Genomic DNA, 17,826 nt, shown 5'->3' on the forward strand with positions numbered 1-17,826 from the left:
TTGGGCACAAACGCTGCGGAATCTCTGCGACGAGGCAAGTCGTTGAGGGCACAAAACTGGGCGCCAATAATTTAGTGTTACAAGGTGACGACACGCTTTGTTCAGAACCTCCATATGTGGCGGTGGAGTTGAAAGAGAGACGCCCCGACTAACGATACTGTACGGTTACATGATGCAGCACTCGCCTTCAGCCTCTTCCTCGGCTTCCTCGGCCTTGTCCTTGGCCGCAGCCTCGCGGCGCTTCTTGTGGCTGGACGCCTCCTTGCACGGGCACGGGAGACTGGCCGCCACGCCGGCGAAGTAGCAGCGTCCGCAGTCGTTGCAGTGCACGTCTCGGTGGTCGCAGCAGCGCTTGCAGATGGCGCAGTGGTTGCGCGGCGTGCGCTCGCTGTCCAGCAGCTTGTTCATGCACCACGAGAAGTCGTATCGGCGCTTGCACGGCGCGCACGTGTAGCCCTGCACGCAGTCGATGACCTTGATGGTCGAGTCGCAGCACGGCACGGCCACGGGCTCCTGTAGCCGCTGCACCATGTCCCTCGTCTTGGACACGTTGTGCATGAAGCAGTCGTCCTTGAGCAGCGCGTCGATGTCCGCGCCGGCGGCCTTGACCATCAGGAAGGGGTTCTTGCACGACGTGCAACGGCACGAGGCGCCGCACATGCCTCCTTCCTTGACGCAGGCGCAGCGGCCGTTCCTGCAACCTCCAGTGCATCGGCACGACACCACACGGGGGGCCACGGGCGCCGAGGCACGGGCTGCGTGAGGGTGGTGGTGGCTGTGAGTGTGCTGCGGGACCTGAGGCACCGGCACCTTGAACGCGGGCTCTGTTGTCCTCACTGTGGTGGCACCAGGTGATCTCACGCTCGTCGCGTCAGGCTTGGGCGCGATGTGGACCATCCTCTGGGGCGGGACAGCAGGGGCCGGCGGCATGATGGGTGGGGCCATGCCCTGGTTCAGTACGTTCCAGTAGTTCGGCATAGCTGACGCCGGTGGGAACTGCTGTGGCGCCACGGGGGCGAAGTTGTTCGCTGCTGCGTAGTTGGTCGGAGGCGGCAGCACCTCGGGTTTGCCCGCGTCTCCGCTGTCCACCAGCTCGTCCAGCTCCATGTCCATGGGCGCGGACGTCTCCTGCTTGAGGACGAGGTCGAAGCTCGTGGGCGTGTTGAGATCGTCCAGTGCCGCCAGCTCCATGTCCGTGTCAAAGTCCGACTCGAGGAACGACATCAACTGGTCCGAGTTGGCCAGCAGGGGGTCGTCCAGCGCCGCCACGTCGCCCGCGGGCGCGCGCGCGGGCATGAGCTGCAGCGACTCGTCGTCGATCTCGGCCATGATGGCCTCCAGCTCGTCCGCGGGCTGCGCGAGCGCCACCTTGTCCACGACGCCGCGGCAGAGCGGGCACGAGCGGTTGAGGCGGAACCAGCGCAGGAAGCAGTTGGGGTGGAACGTGTGGCCGCACGCCGTGATCTGCGCGTACGCGTTGGCGCTCAGACACACCGAGCAATCGCGGAACGAGGGCGGCAGCGCCTCCGCCTGCTTGCGGATGGCCGTGCAGGCCTTGGCCACCTCCGCCTCGAACAGGTCCACGCCGCGCACGCTGTCGGCCGCGTAGTCGCGCGGCCGCTTGCCGGCGAAGGTCATGGCGCTGGGCTTGCCGCTGTTGCTGTTGCTGTTGCTGTTGCTGCTGTTGTAGACCTGTGGCTTGGCGCCGGCGTAGGCCATGGACTGCGCCTGCTGCTGCTGCTGCTGGGGGGAGAGCGACCGCGCGTTGCTCTCGTAGATGTAGCGCAGACTCGAGTCGGCGCAGAAGACGCTGCCCGAGGTCTGCTGGCCCCAGCCGTCGGCCAGGACGCGCTGCTGCTGCATGCCGTCCATTGTGTAGGATGAAGTGGTGGGGGTCGACACCCTGGGGTTTATCTTGAGCTGACTATGGTCGCCAACGTTTCTCTGCCCTTCACGCCGCCACGGGAAGTTCTAAAATGAGGGCCAAAATGCGGCTGAAGAGGCGAGGGGAGGCGAGGGGGAGCTGTGATCTTATGCGGCCGCATACAGTTCGCCATATATTTTACTGACGCCAGCACCTACCCCTCGCGACGAGTTTCAGGATCCAGAACGGCTGGATCCGCCGCGCAGCTGCCCCGACGGCGACCCAAGCAGGGTGCAGCCCATCGATTGACGCCAAGCAGCGGAGCCCACGCTTCACGGCAGCGGAACAGCTTGCGCGAGTGGAGATGTCATTGCGGCGGCGGTTGTGGGCTGACGAACTCCTTTTGTGAGGTGTCGATTTGCCTGGTGCAATCATGCCAAGTGTTGGCGTGGCGTTCGTGCATATTCTATCTATCGCCAAGCACGCGAGCAGGCGACTTGAGTCGCAGAGGGACCGAGTTGAAGCACTGGCACCGCCGCGCAGAGCCTAGGCTGCAGAGTTAACAGCCAACCTGGCTCGAAGAGCGCGGGGTCTGCTGCTTTGGAGGCCGAGGAAGTCAAGCTCGATGGGTTGTACATGTATGTGTTGAGCCAGGGTGCTGTGTTGCAGTGGTTGTGGCTGTTAAACCGAATGTGCAGATCCGTGTCCCCCGAAAAGCGGGATGCGTTGAGCCGTGTTTGAGTCTGCTGGGAGTTCCTGCGCCAACCAAGCAACATATTCGGTGCGTCTGCTGCTATCGCGGCGCGGATTGCGGGTTGAACTCACATCTTGCTTTCATTTCCTGCAAACTCTGGAGCAGATACAGATCTGGTTAGTACTTAGTACCAATCGGCGTCAAAACTCTACTTGGAAGACAGGTTTCAGGGGTCCAGGTTCAACGACAAAGCCTCGCGGAAGGCATAACATTGTTAAATTGGCTACATGTACACTTTCAGTATAGCCAATTTTCAGGAAAGGCATGGTGGAGGATCGCGGTCTATTGTGCTCGAATGGGCCGAATCCCGCTCGTAAGTGCGCAGGCCGTTGACCGTGCAAAATGGCAGTCGTGGATCGCGGTGGTCATGTTGGCAAATTCGACCTGTCGCTGTCGGGTCACTCGTTGAAGCGCCAACTGCAACTTGCTTGTCTACAACCGTTGTTGCGTTGACAAGCGGAGCACGAAGCAGCAGCGTGGCATTTTCCCGCCGAGATTTTTTGCCGCCGCAGGCGAGAGAGCGTTAAAAATGGTTTCGGTGGTCGTCAAAAACTAAGTCTACAAAAATAATGGTACTTACCTAAGTACTGTATCAACGATGTTGAATCGGTGTTTATATTCATCAGGAGGTTTGTCCACCAGACTCGTGTGATCACAGAGGAATACGTGTGTTGGCCTTTAAGTCAGGCCTTCCGAAATAATCATTGTATTGCAGATCCAATGCAATATTTCTCAGTAAATAACTTATTTTTTGTAAAAAGCATTTCTTGGTCAATAAAGTATTTTTACAGGTAATTACGCCTATTGCTTTTTTAACGAAAAAACACTTGTTTACGAGACTGTAAAAAGTGTTTTGCTAAACTCTTCACGACAGCCACCAGATAGCTCATAATTACGCCACAGGGCATGCCTTCTAGAGAGCTGTTCATCTCATCCACTCTAGCGTACTACCAGCACCTTATCTACCATTTCTGAATTCATCATGCGCTCGCAAACATCCTTCACGACCAAGCAAGTCTGCACCTACTTCTTCACCCCGCTGCTCGACGAGCAAGATGAGCCCACTGAGCACTTTCGCTGCCAGTGTGGCACAGTGCGCAATCAAGACGTCAAGATGGGCTACTCGAACCTCTTTAGCCACGTGCTGAAGCAGCACCCCGACTACGTGATCATGCTGGCGAACAGCGGCTTCAACTCGGGGACGCTGGTCGTTTTTATCGACCAGAAGAGCCAGACCGTCTACTGCTGGCTGGACTTTGTCACTGAGTGCAACCTCCCTTTTTCGTTCTGCGAACACCCGACTGTGGACAAGTACGCGACGATGAAGCGGATTTGCACCGAGACGCTGTTGAAGTACGCGGTCTTGGTGACCAAGGAGGTCGAGATTGGCAGCAGTGCGTTCATACCTCTCGAATTCGGTATCATGCTGGACGGGTGGAGTTTCCACTCGGAGCATTACGTTGCCGTTTTTGCGGTTTTCGAGCACGACCAGCGCTCTGAGAAGGTTCTCCTGGCATTGGCTCCAATCGCGGATGACGGTGTTGAGGACCAGACGGCTGAGAGCCACGTCGCCTTCTTGACCGGTATTCTACCGTTTTTCAAGCGGGACATTTCCAGCATCATCTACCTCGTGGCTGACAATTGTTCTGTCAACACGAGGTTGGCTGATTTGCTTCAGGTGCCGCTCATCGGCTGCGCCAGCCATCGGCTGAATTTGGCGGTCAACGTGTACCTCTCCGACTACGAGCCACTGCTGGAGCAAATGCAGCAACTCATGCGAAAGCTGCGACGACTGAACAAGGCGAATCGACTGAGGTAATTTGCACTTTGTGCTTTTCTGAGATCGTGATATATTGTACCGATCTAAATTGTATTTTTTGCTTTTTTGCTCTTTTGCTTTTTTTCTCAGGCAAAATACCAATTTGCGCCCGGTACTTCGCCAGGCGACTCGATGGGGCTCCACGTTCAAGATGCTCGAGCGCTACTTTGACCTGCGCGACGCGCTGGACACGGACGACGACGACATCGTGTCGTTGATGCCGACTCGCCGCCAAGAGAATCGCCTGCGTGCCCTGCGCGACCAGCTCCGTGATTTTCAGAGCGCGACAATGAAGCTGCAGGAGGACAGCACCACGCTTCTCGACGTGCGCGACATCTTTGATGCGCTCGTCGAGAAGCATCCCGTTGTCGACAAGTACCATGCAGCCGATGCTGCCATCGTGAAGGACCCAGACTTCGAAGCGGCGTGCGTGCTTGCGCTGGCGGACAAGACCGAGGAGCTGACAGAGGACCAGCAGCTCATGCTGAGTCCGTTCGAGACCGTCTCCACCGCTACCGCAACTCCCAGCCCCGGCAGGCGCCCCCAAGGCTTCGCGGACCAGGTCCTGTCGGCGAGGAAGAAGCAGCGCACGGCGCAGAAGAAGTTTGGAGGGGTACGCCACATCCCTCCAACTTCTAACGCTGTCGAACGTTTGTTCAGTGTCGCGAAGCACACGCTGTCGAACCATCGACAGGGTATGCTACCGGTGCACCTTGAAACGGTGCTGTTCTTGAAGCTTAATCGGCGCTTCTGGAATGCGGGTACCGTCACCAAGGTGGTGAACGGACAGTAAGTCACTCGATAGTGATGAAGGTAATGATCAATACAATACTTCCCACTCCAATAATTTACTTTGCTGTTGCCGTTGTCAGTCATAATAGTTTATATCTTACCATTGTGCTAATACTATTGCAGTATAATTATCGGAAGGCCTGCTTTAAGTTAAGAGCTCAAAACAAAACCACCATTGAAAAAGGAGAAAGAAAAAAATTGTCGAATGGACGGACCGATCTACATACTACATGTAGAATACGACGTGTCCAGGCCGCTGTCATCGGACGACAAGGTTTGAAGGAAGCTCGATCGCTCCCCGGTGGATTCGTTCGCTTCAATGCGAGCACGTGCAACGTCCAGTGCACTCAAGCTGGTCACTTCACTGAGGCAGGCCGAGCAAAACACCACCTTGCGCTGCGTCAGTTCCAAGTCAGCTCCACGAAGCTCAGCTTGCAAGCAACCTTGCACGAGGTGCACACGAAGCCGAAGCAGAGCTTGCAAGTGCTGCTGCTTTTCCCGAAATCGCCGATGCGGTGGCCAGCGACCGGCAACGAGCAGGTGAGGCTTGACCGGTATTCGTGGGCCGCAAGGCCCGCCGGCCTCCGCAGCCCGCAGGGCTGCGGAGGCCGCCGCCGCGTTAGTTTCGAGTTTTTGTTAGCGTGGCCGAGAAATCGAGAAGTCTATCATGAGATTAACTTATGCCCTTATGAGTAAAGCTGCGGAGTAGTGAAAGTGAATGAGAGTATCGACGGGAAGTATCTAGCTAGACGTAGTATGCTGTGTCTAGGTTCATTTGAAGCGCGCGGGTTCGTTTTGGTTGGGCGTCTGCGGCTCGAGCGTGAACTCAATCAGCTGGTGACGATCCAACAGAAGATCCGCGAGGCTATACAGCGCGGTCCGGAAGTTGCGAAGCAGTGGATTGAGGAGTTATTGAAGCCGCAATTCGACTCGTATAGTGCGCGCCAAAATGATAGGACCACCTTGAAAAGTTCTCATAACTCGGTCAATATTGATTATTTTAACACGGGTCATCTCTTGCGATCAGGCGAGATTTCGGAGGATGCCCCTGAGTCGAGTATCGATGCACAGCCTATTTGGCTTTATGGGTACATGTAGGTGCATATGAATGCTTACTACCCTGAGTAGGAGTGAATAAGTCTGTAACATCGTCATCTAGCTTGGAATCGATTTGTGCCGTTTTGACCACTGTCATCTAGATGGAAAACATACGCCTGATTCACCGCTCAATTTCAAGGTGCTCGTGCCAAAACAATACTTCAAAAACGTTCATATATGTAGATATATGTAGAAGAAGGTAAGGTTTTCGCGATACAGTACTACTTGCACGCTGAAACACGTCCTTGCGCTCAGAAGGCTGGTTCACAAAGGCAACCTGTACATAATCGGGCTTTGTCGAGTTATCGTCCTGTTGTAACAAAAAAACTCGACAGCGAGGGTTACGCCAGGGATACCTATCGAGTGGATTCAAAACTTCCCCTTTGCGTTACGCGCGTTCGTGAGCAGCGGCAGTGGCCATGTGTGTGCTCAGAGAAGTGAGTTTAAGCGTCGAGCGCCGTCGCTAGTTGAGAAGTTATCGCTATTGCAGACCTGAGGGTTAGTAACCTTGGGTTTCGCTGAGGTCAGTCTAAGGTTATCGTCAACATATACTGAAGTGCAATTAAGCGAAATCGTTCGAAAGAACTTTGTGGAAGGACCTGTTGTCAAGTTGCATGGACATACTATGCTGCCCGCTGAACAAGAATTCCAACTTCGGCGACCCATAACTGAGCAACAACGCGGGTGTCAGGACCCGGACACCCCTCACTATGCTTAGATTTGTGTGCTCTAACCCCTCTTCGAATCTCGTGTCAGTACGGTAAAAGCAAATTTGTTGATCTTCGAATTTCGGTTGACCTCTGAAGATCGTCGATTTTTCGCCTGATCGCAATAGATGACCCGTGTTAAGGGGCTGGTTGTTTCTTTCGTGTCTGGTGTCGGTGTTTTGAAGGTGTGCCATAAACACGCAATTCCTCTTTTCTGATTGGCTCACATTATTTTTATTGGTGTTGGCCCCGACACGACTCCCGGCGTCGTGTCGGGGCCAACACCAAGGGAGGGGGGATTTTCATGAAGATTCAGAAGTTCTACCATGGAAGCTGATATGACCGAAGACCCCGCTGTCGTTGCCGCTATTGGGGCGTGCGCGTCAGCGGTCGCAGCAACGCTATGTGTAGTCGCCAAGAAGCTGCCGGTGCAGGGATACGAAAGTCGACATAGGGTCCTGCCACAGCGCAGTGGTGGTGAGGCTCCTGCGCCATCGTTGAGTTCGACGGGGTCATTGCTTAGAGAGATCTATGTAGTAGAGAAGTAGCGCTTCCATTTGCAAAATGAAGGGTTAGGTTAGATGAAGATACTTGTCTTTTGTATAGTTACCCTAACCCTGATCAGGCCGCTGTTGCCCGCGTGAATGTGAGGGAATTGAAGCTGCTTCCGGTTCACTTGGGTTTTGTATACATCTTAAGTCAGAAGCAACTTCCACCTCTAGAATCAGCAAAATATGCAAAGTCCGATTGCATGACTAATCATCGCGCAGTATCTTTTGAGTATTAACCAGTTATAACGTCCACTTTAGTACTAATATTGCAAGTATTTTTTATAAAACTAAGGACGACGGTAATAATATTTAGGAGGCTTCTGAGGACTTGAAGATAAGGTAACAAGACTAAAAATACTAGGTTTTCTAACAAGACCTTATGTACTACGACAAGACATACATACTAAACAAGACTGAAAACACTACGACAAGACCAACAATACTTGCATTAATCTCGTGCCTGGACTTCACTAGACGACGTTTACGGTCGAGGCGAATGTATCGGGCCAGTGTGCCAATCGTGAGTACATTGATGTCTGAGCTGGCAGCGTTCTGTAGCCAATTGTCGGTGTAATATGCTTGTCTAGTAGTTTTAGTCTTTTCTAGTATTTTGAGTCTTGTCCTAGTACTTTGGGTCTTGTTAAAAGTGAGACATATATTCCACTAGGCCTATACATTGTGTTTAGGCATCTTCGCTATCCGAATCAAATCCAAATGTCTTCCTAAACCGTCTCTCGTTCACCAGCTGGTCTGCCTTTGCCTTCATCTTGGCCTCGTATGCGTTATCCTTCTCGATGAATTCAGCCTTGTAAACTGCCTCAAACTCAGCTAGGGTCGCACAAGCTTTACCTTCTCCAAATCTGTCGATCTCCTCCTGGATTGGCGCTTCAAGTGCAATGTTTTTATTGCGTACCTTCTCGCAAAGCTTCATCCACTTCGCGATTTTCTCTTGGTACGTCGTCTGCAAGTAAGCCCGGTACTTTTGAAGGCGAACACGCTCGCCGAATATGGTGTTCGTACTTGCTTCAAGCATTTCCGTCTTGTAAAGACTGAACACCTTGCATGTTTCTTCAAGCGCGCTCCGGCCAGGCTGTACTTGGAACTCCGGAGGCATCCAATGGCGCTTGTCAGGTGTTAAACCATGCTTTTGACAGCAAGTCGACGCCCTCCATCTAAATGAACTTTTGTCGATACCAATGCATCACTATGCTTGTTGCCTACCTGGGAGAAAATCTACTCGAACAAATCCGCATTGCGGCTTAGTTCTTCGAGAGGGTGCTTTATTAGCCCCCCACTGGCTCGGGTTTAAAAGGAAGAGGCACCCTTTCCACCTCGCGGAGCTGCTGCCGAAGCGCTTCGGATACAATGGTAAGCTTGGGCCCTCCACATTAAATTAAAGAAACTTACGGTACCCTCAAGTCGTTGAAATGACTCGGACGCGCGCCGGCTGCGCTGGTCTCCTACGCGCTTGGCGCGGTGCTTGACCCATGAGCGCTTGCGAATCTCGCGCCGGGTGTCGCGCACTTTAATTCCCTTACATTTCTTTGCGTGCTTGGAAAAGTTCGTGCGCGATATCCCGTTGCCACACTTCTCGCATAGCTTCTTCGCCGCGCTGCCGTGCGGAGCCCTGGCCATTTCGGTTTATGGTGCAGCGACCAATCGTCGTGTGCTTACTGGCTGATATTATATTTTCGTAGATTTAAAATTTGATTGGCTAAAATATTTTTACATGGGATTGTTTTGGTGAAAGAAGCGAAGTTCCCCGCAGACTGCGTCAGTGTTCTCGAACACCGACGAACACCGACACGAGCGACCAGACCAACGGAGTAGGGGTAGGGGTATATGAAAGGCAAACACTCGACACCGGACACGATGGAAACAACTAGGCCCTAAGGTGCGGTTTCGAGGCTAGTTACAAAACACGCTGGGAAAGATCAGGTATGCGCTAACACTCGCGTTTTTGCACTCTATGCGATAGCTCACATACAAAAAACTGTTTCTGCCAAGTCGACACAAATTATGACCACCCCCATCCCAATACAAAATCCTATATAAAGGGAAAGCCTGGACAAAGCGATATGACTGGGGATTTGTATCGCGACAACTTCCACTTGGCAGAAACAGTCTTTTGTATGTGAGCTATCGCATAGAATGCAAAAACGCAAGTGTTAGCGCATACCTGATCTTTCCCAGCGTGTTTTGTAACTAGCCTCAAAACCGCACCTTAAAATAATCAATATTGACCGATTTATGAGAACTTTTCAAGGTGGTCCTATCATTTTGGTGCGCACTGTACGCGCGCTTCTTCTGCCTTCTGCAGGATCAGGTAGTTGGGATCGTTCTCAGTCTTGCCGTCATGTCCGGGTGATGCTCGACCAGCACGTGGTGCTAGGCCTTCTTGACATGCTCGTCCGCCACCTCAAAGCAGATGCCGCTCCCCAGTTTCTCGTACTGCAAGTCGCGGATGCTACGCCGGTACCAGCCCAGAATCGACTCCTCCTGCTTGTGTAGCGCGTCCGCACCTTGGATACGGCTCCGAGCCCGTGACCAGCGCCAGGAACAACAGCACCGACGTGAAGATGAACATGAATCGGCGGAAAATCAAGTACGACGCCGGAATGGCGCCGCGGTCGCGCTGCGAGTACTTGATCACGCGCGTGTGCACGCAGAGTAAGTGATGATGCAGCCCACGCTGGCCAGCGCCACGAGCACGAGCGCCAGGATGACCATGCTGTTACTTGTCGAATCAGCACCCAAAGACGCACTCACACCAGCGATTCTGAACACCGCGACGGCGTTGAAGATGCAGCCAAAGATCATGTAGCCCTTGCGCAGACTGCCGTACATCTCGTGGTTGTAGAACTGCTCGCCCGCCACGAAGCGCCCTCCTTGACCGACAACGGCGCACCGCTCGTGTTGAAGTCCATGAGCGACTCGAACGTGCTGAAGCCCTCGGTGGCTGCGGCACCATGTCGTTCAGCGACTTTGCATGTTGCTGGGAACGCTCATATCACCTCGTTATCACGACGCTAGATTGAAACACTCACTCATACGTAAGATACGTAAATTAACAGGATGAATGGCATTGTATGCGTACATTCAGCGAGGTGTCTTGAGAGTTTTTTTTTCGCTTTGCCAACTTTAGGTGCCACGGACTCGATGATCACCACCATCATGGGCACCGGGATCCTTCAACCATCATGCTATTCGGCATGCCGCGGTGTTGGCAGGCCATCGTCGCCTCTACTCCCTCGTGGTGGTGTTCTCCTGGTGCAGCTTGGCGTCCTGCAGCTCCGATCTCCATGGTGCTCTTCGTTTTTGTGGAAGCTTTAAGCAAAACATTTCACTACAAATTTCTATAGAAAAAGGGGGTGTCACCCCCATGACATCGTGGGCCAATCGGGACAAGTACCGGGACAGGCAGCTGGTCTAAACTGGTCCCACCTGGTCAAGTTGGTCTAATATGGTCCCGGGACAAGCCCACGAATTCCGGTCAAGCCCCCCCAAGGACTTCCATACGATAACCATTCGGCTTCTTCCATGAACCGACGAGTCACAATCCGCTGCTTCAGTGGTGCGTAGCCCCCTCCTGCGAGCCGACACATGACTAGGAACTTACGCGTGTGTCGTCTCGGGGTCCTCGAAGGCGAATTCTTCTCGCTCGAACTGGCGGTGAATGTGGTTCGATATCCTCCACATGGACTGCGAGGTCTGCTCGAAGCTGTACATCATATGCTGCTTCCGCGCGAATAGCACTGCTACTCCGCCGCCGTCGGCTGTTACTAGGCGCTGGAGATCCTTCGTCTCGGTCGACAGATCCAGTCCGCAGTCGCTGAAGACGAGGTCAGTCTGCGCGTAGAGCGTGTTGATGTCCTGGATGTCCATAGCGTAGAGCAGCTCGTCGGTCGGTTGGATGAACAGCTCGTCTCGGCCCTCAGACGAAGCGTCCGCCGCAATGAGACTGGCGATCTTCAGGTGCTGGCGAACGACTTTCTTCAGGTCGTCGATGAGCAAAGTTTTGCCCTTGATGACGGTAGATTTTATTTTGGTTCGTATACGGAACTGATCTGGTTCATGATCAGGACTGCTGATCGGATGCGTGAACTGATAAATGTCAATGTGCACTGAGTGTGTAGTGGTGAAGTTGCTGATTTATAGGAGTATGCTAGTAGCTACCTAACAATACCTAAAGTGCGGCACCGACTGAAGCAGTGGAGGTGTTGGAGGGAGCAATTTCTTCGGACATCTCCACGTCGCTCGTGATATCGGCTGGAATGTCAATAACCTCAGGAAGCTGGATTACTTCATGAGCAACGCGCCGAGCACGGCCACGAGGGACGTTGGCGACACGGCGCACATACTCATGCGAGACCGTCTTGATCACCGTGACGAATGTAGCCATGGAGGGGTGCGGCGTTGGGAACCTGCTATTTAACTCCCGGTTAAACCGTTCGAGAGGATTGTTAGTCCTCGCGATCAGTTCATTGTCCAGCCCAAACACATTCCAAACTTCGATGGAGTACTGGTCGAGTCATGTGCGTTCGAAATAGCCCCAAAATTCTCCCCATTTAGCTGCCGAATACGTCACATCCGCTACCGCGCATCGCTTCTTGATCTCACGCTTCACCCATTTAATTCCTCGTTCGACGTGGTCATGCTGAATCACAGTCAGTGTGTCTAACACACCATGCGTCTGGGCAATTAGACACTCAGCTTCCGGAATAGCGTAGCGCTTCATAGCCCGACGGAGTGTCTGCTTCATATGAAACAGGCACCCTAGCACAATTGCGTTAGGAAGCTGGGTTTGAAGGGAATCCATTAGAGCGGTTTCAAAGTCGCAGACAATCTCAGCAGGTTCAATCTGCTGATCGGTAGCTTGGACGATGAAGTGTATCATATCCCAGTAGCTGTCCGCCGTTCGAGAGGTGCTCAGAACGTAAAACACAGGGACGAACACGCCCGACGCCCGACCGTACACCATGAACACGACGCATTGCGCGTAGCCACTCGGAACACATCTGAACGTTCCATCGACGAATAGCGTCGTTCCATGGTAGCGTAAGAGCGCCACCAATGCAGGGTGCGCCCAACCAAGAAGGCGCGTAGGCTTGGTCAGGTCGTCTCGGTTGGGTGTAATGCAGTGAAACTGGAAAAATGTGACAGCCTCATTGAGCGCGAGCGAGAGCCGTGGGATCTCGATTGAGCCGTGCACGTTGCCGGAGTAGTGTTGGCTTCTTGCATGATGCACGCGGCGTATAATTTGCTGCTCCGACAGGCCGCGCACGACATCAGGGTTGTCCGCAGAGTAGAAATGTCGTTGCAGCTTCTCCCACACGCGACGTACAGGCCACGCAACGTGCTCAATCGCCAAGAGGCCCGATTGCGCTTTCATTTCAGCTTCAACGTTGGTGACGGAGCTAACTACAGCTGTATCGCTGCAACGGTGCGCCTTGACGCAGGTGTAGCCCATGGACGCAATCCGGAACTCCATCTTGCCGCCGCAACCCGCTCGAAACTTAGAACATCGGTATACAATCATGCGCGACGAAGCCGAGGCGCGAGTATACTTGTACCCCTTGAAGTAACACGTTGTGCGCTCAGCCCGTCTCGGGGCGTGGCCGCTCGTGCCTTCAACCGGCGGCTGACGGCCGCGATCACTCTCCAGCACATCAGCCCCCACTTGCACGTCCACCACGACTGCGTCGACGCCTTCCTGCATGCCACTTGAGCCCTTTGCTGCAACTTCACGACTGACCGAGCAGCCACCACTGCATCTCCGCATGCCATCAGCCTACCACTAGTTTCCTGATCACAGATCCGATCATCGATGTGACAACTACCCGATCATAGACCAGATCAGTTCCGGATACGATCCAATTTAGAGCCAACCTTGATGGCGGCGATAAGCCACGTTCGCTGAACTTCCGAAGCCAGGCGGTCCCCTAGTCGGCGCTTGGCAAGATGGCTCCACATCAGCGTCTGTAGTGACGGCGTGTTCGTCGTCTTTGGAGAGGGACTGGAAGAGGCTGAACTCCATCGCTTCGTCGTGTGTGAGAGAGAAGAAATATCGACGTCACTTGACGGCTAAAAGTGAGAATGAGTTATAGTGTGAGGGCGAACCTACTGCTGGTTTAATGTGCGGTAGAGGCTGCTTGATGACAGTAATCCAGGTGTGAGGCTGCTCGATGACAGTAATCCTTATGTGAGCGCTTATCAACGCCACGTAGTGGGGATAGTACACATGACTAGCCGGTGGTGTTATACAGTGACATGAAAGTGTTGATGCTCCCAGACCGTCGCGAGTGTTTTGTTGTTTCAGCTCGAGTGTTGCTGAAGCATGAACGACTGAGTTTATTTCTTAAGTATGTATAGTATGCATGCTTCTCCAGCTTCGTCATGTATCCACAGTGCGACCACAGCCATTGTCACGGATCTGGTCTAGAGCCCACAACCGCCGCATTTGTACAGTGTTTTATCATGCATGACAAAGGGTCAACGAATCGCAGCTGGCGCTTACACACCCCTGCGAGATTGCCAAAATATCTGATGATTACCAGTACCTTCGCTTCGGGTGAGCTTTGTCCGTACCGTAATATGAACACAGCATTGCGGAGACCTTGATGTGTGCATGTTAGTGTACTCAGCAAACATGTTAGTGAATTTCACAACACACTAACCCACTGTCAGTGGTGTTTGCAGACGCGTTTGTATGTTTGCGTTTATCACTCGTGTTCAAATTAGTGGCTCCTCAAGAGAATTGGTACCGGTTGTCGAAACCCATAGTCTGCGTATACGCACCACGGTGTTGCCAGAGTATTTCGTATAAGGATATCATTATGGGTGTAGAGAAGAAGAACTTCTCGTATCAGCCAGCTTTTGGCAAATAAACGAGCCTCAGGATGAATGACTAAATCCCATCCAACTCTTCAACCATGTTAGCCAGATTCAGATTCAAACAAACGGTTTCCAAACGCTAGTGTTAGCAATACAGTTAGTGTTCGGATAACTAAGTATTACTGCGTTTACCTCGAGGTATGTCACGAATTCGCAAGGAGGGCGTTTTTACCTCGCGGTACACTCAACCGTCCGAGCAGTCCACCCGCGTTCCTGGCCATTATTGTCGAATAGATGCATCGGACTCTGGCATCAAAATTTATAAAAGAAAGGGGAAATCCGGTTTGGGGTCCGTAATTTAAAACTAATTCGGTTTGGGGTCCGTTCAAATCAGAAGGCGTAATCTTTGGCGTAAAATTGAAAACCTACCGTGTTTTGAAAAATTCCAATGGGGTATGTGTACTTATGATTATAAAATGTACCTTATTCGTACCCTATGGCCTTACCGTACACAGTACCTTTCCGTAACTTGTGCCCCGTATGTACCCCATGACTAAAACGTAACGTATAGCCTAAGTGTACCCTACAGAATCGGACTTAGCTGAGACGTCTAATCTCACTTACCATACCTTGCTTTCGGCTTTTGATATTGCCCTGGTGTGCCGCTAGCGGTGTGCTGCATATGCGTAGAGTGCTTGGTGAGCTGGGCGGAGACACCACGGGAGTCGCAATCTATTCTTCCTAAAAAAAAAACCCTGCGACTCTCCATCTACTCACGCCTCCCTTATCGGTAGGGTGAAGATTTTCATCCTTTGACACTGTGTTTCTATTTCTATTTCTACTTCTATTACTAATTTGCAGGATTGGACGGCTGAGAGTTATCATAGTTTAGAATCTCCCCCTCGCAGAGACAACAAAAGAACTAGCCTCCGGCGCAAGTTCCTGTCCAAACAACGCTCGTCGGTGCTGTTGCCACCGACTCTTCTTTTGTAAGTACGCATCGCATTGCCCCCCTCTTCGTTTGTACATGCAGTTGCTCTGATGGCTGAGGTTTCAGGCGAAGTGGTTCTGCAGGTTCCAAGGAGGATTGCCTGCTGTACGACAGCTGTGTGGACGGCTGGGCAAGAAGGTGGTGTCAGAGGACTAAGGGCCCAAGTGCGGGAGAAAGGAGCACGGTGACATTCATATCTTCATGCATCACAGGAGCAGCAAGCATCGCTAGGTTCGGTAGACACGTCTAGATGTTCCATGCGGTGCGTTAATTGCAATAGTATACATGCTACCTTTAGGTCAAAGGGTACAGATTGGTGACAGAGTACATTCTAACATAACAATATAGTTCGCACATAGGGTGCATATCGGAAATAGGGTGCATTTAGGGTACACGATACAGTATTTTTGTGCACTAGCCGTATATGTTTTTCAAACACGGTAGGTTTTCAATTTTACGCCAAAGATTACGCCTTCTGATTTGAACGGACCCCAAACCGAATTAGTTTTAAATTACGGACCCCAAACCGGATTTCCCCTAAAAGAAAATGCCGCTCTACACATATCAACGGAAGATATGGCCTGCAGGCAGAGAAAGACGTATACACACCCATACAAAAACTCAGTGCTGTGTGCAAGCGATATGCGTCCGTACAGGCAAAAAATGCATACCCATAGTAAAATCCATATAGAATACGCGGGTCTGTCTGCAGACCATATCTTCCGTCGATATGTGTAGCTTAAGACAAAAAGATAAGCCACGCAGCATGGCTTATCTTTTTGTCCGGCAGTACAGCAAACTTGTGTAGCCATCACACAAAAACTTTACCTATGACCTCAAAATTAGTACCACCAAAAGTTATGTGACACTTCTACACGAACTGTGCACAGTCCGAGAATGGCGGGACACGAGGTATTGGCACCGGCGACCTTCTCCATGACGTCGCTCCAAGCGCCCCAGAGCTCCATTGAAGCTGCAACTTTGGCCGCTGCATCTGCACACACTGGCGTCCATCCCCACAATGTTTCATCCTCCGACACTCTCCCTGCACCTAGAAAACCCAAGAAGAAGCGGAGCCACACCACTCCGACGAGGGACCGCGAGCGTCGCGAGCTCCTGGCGCTGCGTGTCGAGTCCGTAGAGCTAGAGAAGCAACTGGAGCAGGCTCGGGACCGTCTTGCAACTCTCAGAAAGAAACAACAGCAGACAACCCCCTCTAGCCGCAGCAGAATCGTCAGTACAATTCCAGCTTGGCGACATATCGCCCGCCGCCACTTGAGAGCGCGACAAGAGGCAGAGAGCGAGAACCGGAGGCTACGGGAGCAGTTAGTAGACCACCTCAAGTGGGGCCATACACTACAGACCAAGATGACCGAGAGAGGGGGCGGACACGACCCGAATTCGACCCGTGCAGCGGCTACGGCGGCGGCTTTGGGGTCTGTGGCCAACCCGTTGCTGCTGGTTGAGGACGAGGAAGGGATCACGGACTTGGAGCTGGAGCTGGACGACGCCGACCGGGCGGAGCTGGAGATGCTGGCGAGTGGACTGGACGCGGCGTATGCGAGAGTGGACGATGTGTTCAAAGACTACAAAGTCACGGAAGTGCTGTTGGGCTCGGTCTCAGGCAGCAGGAAGACGCTGGATGGGGCCGAACAGAATGGGGGGATGGCTGTAGTGGAGCTGCGTGACACGCGCATGATCCCGTTCGAGTTTCGACTGGCCATCGACGCTGCGTGGAACGCGTGGGTGCTCTGGCATCTCGGAGGGAGCTGCCGGAAGAGCGTCTCGGCGCATCGAAGCTGCTCGTACCCCAACGTCTCCAGACCAGAACATACGTTCGCAGTCAAGTTTCGACTGCAGACTCCAGCGTCGCTACTTCCAGAAGGAGCTGGGCCGATGTTCCTTGATCTAAAGCTGGTGCTGAGGAGATACGTGGAGCAAAATCGCCTAGTGCTGGTCTGGCGAGGACTTTCCGCGGGCGAGAAGGACCTCGATGGGTTGTTTACGGATGAAACTGGATGGGTTGTCTTCGAGCAATTGGAGCCATTCCAAGAAGGCGAGGGGAGCGCTGTACCTGCAGCAAGGACGTCGATGCGTTCGTGCGTCCGCATGACGCCGAAGCGCGCTGACGACTGCACTGCCACGCCGACGCAAGGCCGTGTTTTGGCGAATTTGGTCGTGAATTCCTACGAGGAGGACGTCAGCTTCATTTACCGCGAAATGGAGGCGCAGCTTCTTCGAATGAGAAGGCATACGTGATGACAAAATTCAAGCGTATACTTAGACTACTGATGTAGTCTACATGTATTATCCCTTAGTAGCACTGCAGTTGTGGCACTAGTATTTCCTTTTGACTGACGGCCTGTGCACTTATTACATGTAGCCGTACACCATGAAAATCTTGATCATTTGAGTT

The 17,826-nt window shown here is 52.8% G+C and overlaps 8 protein-coding genes across 8 annotated transcripts; 4 read left to right on the top strand and 4 right to left on the bottom strand.

Annotated features, from left to right (window-relative positions):
- Positions 1-73: 73 nt before the first annotated feature.
- PHYSODRAFT_549695 (hypothetical protein) lies at positions 74-1,955 on the bottom strand. Its single transcript, XM_009537351.1, has one exon. The coding sequence runs from the start codon at positions 1,870-1,872 to the stop codon at positions 166-168; it is 1,707 nt and encodes a 568-aa protein (XP_009535646.1). The 5' UTR covers positions 1,873-1,955; the 3' UTR covers positions 74-165.
- A 1,645-nt stretch (positions 1,956-3,600) lies between these two features.
- Positions 3,601-3,933, top strand: PHYSODRAFT_524721 (hypothetical protein; the record flags this gene model as incomplete). The annotated part of the gene is made up of 1 exon (XM_009537352.1): positions 3,601-3,933. A coding segment is annotated over one exon (333 nt), but the record flags the coding sequence as incomplete, so codon positions are not given.
- Positions 3,934-4,041: 108 nt separating this feature from the next.
- On the top strand, positions 4,042-4,437 carry PHYSODRAFT_525589 (hypothetical protein; the record flags this gene model as incomplete). The annotated part of the gene is made up of 1 exon (XM_009537353.1): positions 4,042-4,437. One exon carries the CDS (start codon positions 4,042-4,044, stop codon positions 4,435-4,437), a length of 396 nt encoding a protein of 131 aa, XP_009535648.1.
- Positions 4,438-4,726: 289 nt separating this feature from the next.
- On the top strand, positions 4,727-5,230 carry PHYSODRAFT_524535 (hypothetical protein; the record flags this gene model as incomplete). The annotated part of the gene is made up of 2 exons (XM_009537354.1): positions 4,727-4,863; positions 4,975-5,230. The coding sequence occupies 2 exons, from the start codon at positions 4,727-4,729 to the stop codon at positions 5,228-5,230; spliced, it is 393 nt and encodes a 130-aa protein (XP_009535649.1).
- Positions 5,231-8,267: 3,037 nt separating this feature from the next.
- PHYSODRAFT_525694 (hypothetical protein) lies at positions 8,268-9,220 on the bottom strand (the record flags this gene model as incomplete). Its single annotated transcript, XM_009537355.1, has 3 exons — positions 8,268-8,519; positions 8,643-8,766; positions 8,973-9,220. The coding sequence occupies 3 exons, from the start codon at positions 9,218-9,220 to the stop codon at positions 8,268-8,270; spliced, it is 624 nt and encodes a 207-aa protein (XP_009535650.1).
- Positions 9,221-9,973: 753 nt separating this feature from the next.
- PHYSODRAFT_252345 (hypothetical protein) lies at positions 9,974-11,661 on the bottom strand (the record flags this gene model as incomplete). The annotated part of the gene is made up of 5 exons (XM_009537356.1): positions 9,974-10,052; positions 10,108-10,229; positions 10,277-10,544; positions 11,205-11,608; positions 11,644-11,661. The coding sequence occupies 5 exons, from the start codon at positions 11,659-11,661 to the stop codon at positions 9,974-9,976; spliced, it is 891 nt and encodes a 296-aa protein (XP_009535651.1).
- A 455-nt stretch (positions 11,662-12,116) lies between these two features.
- Positions 12,117-13,304, bottom strand: PHYSODRAFT_525695 (hypothetical protein; the record flags this gene model as incomplete). Its single annotated transcript, XM_009537357.1, has 1 exon — positions 12,117-13,304. The coding sequence occupies one exon, from the start codon at positions 13,302-13,304 to the stop codon at positions 12,117-12,119; it is 1,188 nt and encodes a 395-aa protein (XP_009535652.1).
- Positions 13,305-16,346: 3,042 nt separating this feature from the next.
- Positions 16,347-17,669, top strand: PHYSODRAFT_525640 (hypothetical protein; the record flags this gene model as incomplete). The annotated part of the gene is made up of 1 exon (XM_009537358.1): positions 16,347-17,669. The coding sequence occupies one exon, from the start codon at positions 16,347-16,349 to the stop codon at positions 17,667-17,669; it is 1,323 nt and encodes a 440-aa protein (XP_009535653.1).
- Between the last annotated feature and the right edge of the window lie 157 nt (positions 17,670-17,826).

The sequence above is a fragment of the Phytophthora sojae genome (genome assembly GCF_000149755.1).
Source record: "Phytophthora sojae unplaced genomic scaffold PHYSOscaffold_10, whole genome shotgun sequence".
NCBI classification, from domain to species: Eukaryota; Oomycota; class Peronosporomycetes; order Peronosporales; family Peronosporaceae; genus Phytophthora; species Phytophthora sojae.